Source organism: Microtus ochrogaster, unplaced genomic scaffold (assembly GCF_000317375.1).
Source record: "Microtus ochrogaster isolate Prairie Vole_2 unplaced genomic scaffold, MicOch1.0 UNK38, whole genome shotgun sequence".
Taxonomy (NCBI): Eukaryota; Metazoa; Chordata; class Mammalia; order Rodentia; family Cricetidae; genus Microtus; species Microtus ochrogaster.
This window is the reverse complement of record NW_004949136.1, coordinates 2354045-2356408: the sequence shown is the minus strand read 5'-3', so window position 1 is coordinate 2356408 and position 2364 is coordinate 2354045. Positions and strand designations below refer to the sequence as shown.

Below are 2364 nucleotides of genomic sequence, written 5' to 3'. Positions count from 1 at the left end.
CTCGTCTCCTCCATCTCCTCCTGTCTCTTCCACTGCAGATACTCGCCTCTTCCCCCTGCAGCGGCCCATCTCCCCCCTGTGCAGCCTGGAACCCATTGCCGAGGAACCAGCCCTGGGCCCTGGCTCCCCACTACAGGCAGCTGTCCCCATAGGTCCTTCTCAGGAAGGGCCCCAGTGCCCTGTAGAACCAGGAGCCAAAGTGACCAGCCCCCAGCGGACAACTCTGGGAGCTTTTGGAACCCTCCAGCTCCGGACTGGGGGCAATAGGGACAATGAAGAGCCACTCCCCAAATCACACAATGGTGGGATCCCTAGTGGGCCACGTGAGGGGACCTCTGGCAGACAGACTGACAGCAAGAGCCGCTCCTGGGCCCTAGGCCACCCGCCAGTGGTTAGAAGGGCCAAGAGCGAGGGCCAGGTGCCCTTGGAGCCTTCTCCCGTGCCGGCAGTGTACTCAGACGCTACGGGCACAGACAGGTTATGGCAGCGGCTGGAGCCTGGCAGTCACCGGGACAGTGTGTCCTCATCCTCCAGTATGTCCTCCAATGACACTGTCATAGACCTCTCATTGCCCAGCCTGGGCCTCTGCCGCAGCCGAGAGAGCATGCCGGGGGGCTCCTTTGGACGTCTGACCCCACGGCCCTGCTTGGCCTCAGCTGCCCGTCCTGACCTGCCTCCTGTGACCAAGAGCAAATCGAATCCCAACCTGCGGGTTGCTGGTGGGCTGCCTCCTGTTCCTGATGAGCTGCAGCCCCGGCCTCTTGCTCCACGGCTGACCAGCCTCCACCCACGGCCACCCTGGCATCACCTCCCCTTGGTGGGCCTGCAGGACTGCCCAGCATCTGCCAAGTCCAAGAGTCTGGGGGACCTGACAGCTGACGACTTTGCTCCCAGCTTTCAGGGCAGTGCCAGCAGCCTCAACTGTAGCCTGGGTGTGGGGCAACAGGAGCTGGAGCCAGGGTTGAGGCAAGACACCCTCACAGAGCAGCTACGCTGGCTCACTGGCTTCCAGCAAGCTGGGGACATCACATCACCCACCAGCTTGGGCCCAGTTGGGGATGGGCCTGGAGGGGGCCCCAGCTTCCTAAGACGGTCCTCCTCCCGTAGCCAGAGTCGTGTGCGTGCTATTGCCAGCCGGGCCCGCCAAGCTCAGGAGCGCCAGCAGCGGCTAAGAGGCCTGGACTCACGAGGTCCCCCGGAGGAGCGAGGTACCCCCGAGGGCGCCTGTTCTGTAGGCCATGAAGGCTATGTGGATGTGCCAATGCCCACCAAAGGGGCCCCTGAGCAGGTGTGTGGTGCTGCTGAGGGCCGGCTGCTGCTCAGGCTCTGACCCTGCCTGACTCAAACTCGAGCCCTTCCCTGTGACTGCCTACAGGGAAGGCTGGCCTCAATTCACCCTTTGCTCAGGAAATGAAGCCACTGGGTCCCCAAAGTGTTGTGCCCCACCCGTTGTCTGTGGAGCACCCAGTAGCCTCCCCCTCAATCTTAGCTGTCCTCTTGTCTCTAATCCTGGAAAGCAAGGTACAGCACTGTCCACCTGCCCTAGTGGGCAGTCTCCACACTAAGATATATACATAGAGAGCTATTTAACTTTTTAGAACCCAAACTTCCACAAAATTAAAACGATTCTGAGCCCTCCCCCACTGTCCTACCTGGTGTCTGTCCCTGTGGTGTATGCCGTGTTGTTTGCCCCAGAATGCCTGTGACACACCGACCACTGCTAGGATGTTTGTCTTTGTCCCCCGCCCCACCGTGCATCTGGCTTGTTCTGAACAAAACACCCAGCAACTGCGTAAACCTGGGAACACAACTCCAATAAATGCATCAGGCCTGTTCTGCGTGGACTCACCTTGCACCCTTCTTTCCGGGCCACTCCCTGCGGCTGCAGCAGCCCCGTCTAATAGGGCAGAGAGGGCAGTCTTCCAGGGTAGGCCTGGGTAACCCCCTCAAGGGAGCATGCTCAAGCTTCCGCTGTGGGTGCTGTAGGGCAAATGACTTCAGGCCCACCCGTCTCCTGGAGAGCTGCGGTGCTGTGACCGACGTGAGGCCTTGACTTCTGGGGCCTTCAAATGGCTGTGCCGAGAGAGCTCCACCCAGCCCTGCCAGGAAGGATACACCTCTGGGGAGGACTACTCTGCCCTCACTCTTCTCCTGCCACGGCAGGGCCACGGGTGTGGTCTCAGGGAATGGAGCAGACTCCACTCTGGCTAAGAGATGGATGGAGGTGCAGACAGGGCCGTCTGTGGGATGACAACTATTTGGCCACAGGCTGGTCCCCTCCCCATAGTAAGCAGTTGAGGTGGGGACACAGGCAGGCCCCAGACAGTACTAACTTATGCTCAGAGCCCTGATCATCCTCTTCTG

The 2364-nt window shown here is 60.6% G+C and overlaps 1 protein-coding gene across 1 annotated transcript in view; it reads left to right on the top strand.

Moving 5' to 3' along the window:
* Plch2 (phospholipase C eta 2) overlaps window positions 1-1838 on the top strand; it is a 35695-nt gene extending 33857 nt beyond the window's left edge. Inside the window, exon 22 of the mRNA XM_013354301.2 lies at window positions 39-1838. Within this exon, the coding sequence (XP_013209755.1) occupies window positions 39-1330 (1292 nt within the window). The 3' untranslated portion in view covers window positions 1331-1838. The remainder of the gene's footprint in view (window positions 1-38) is intronic.
* The last annotated feature ends 526 nt before the right edge of the window (window positions 1839-2364 follow it).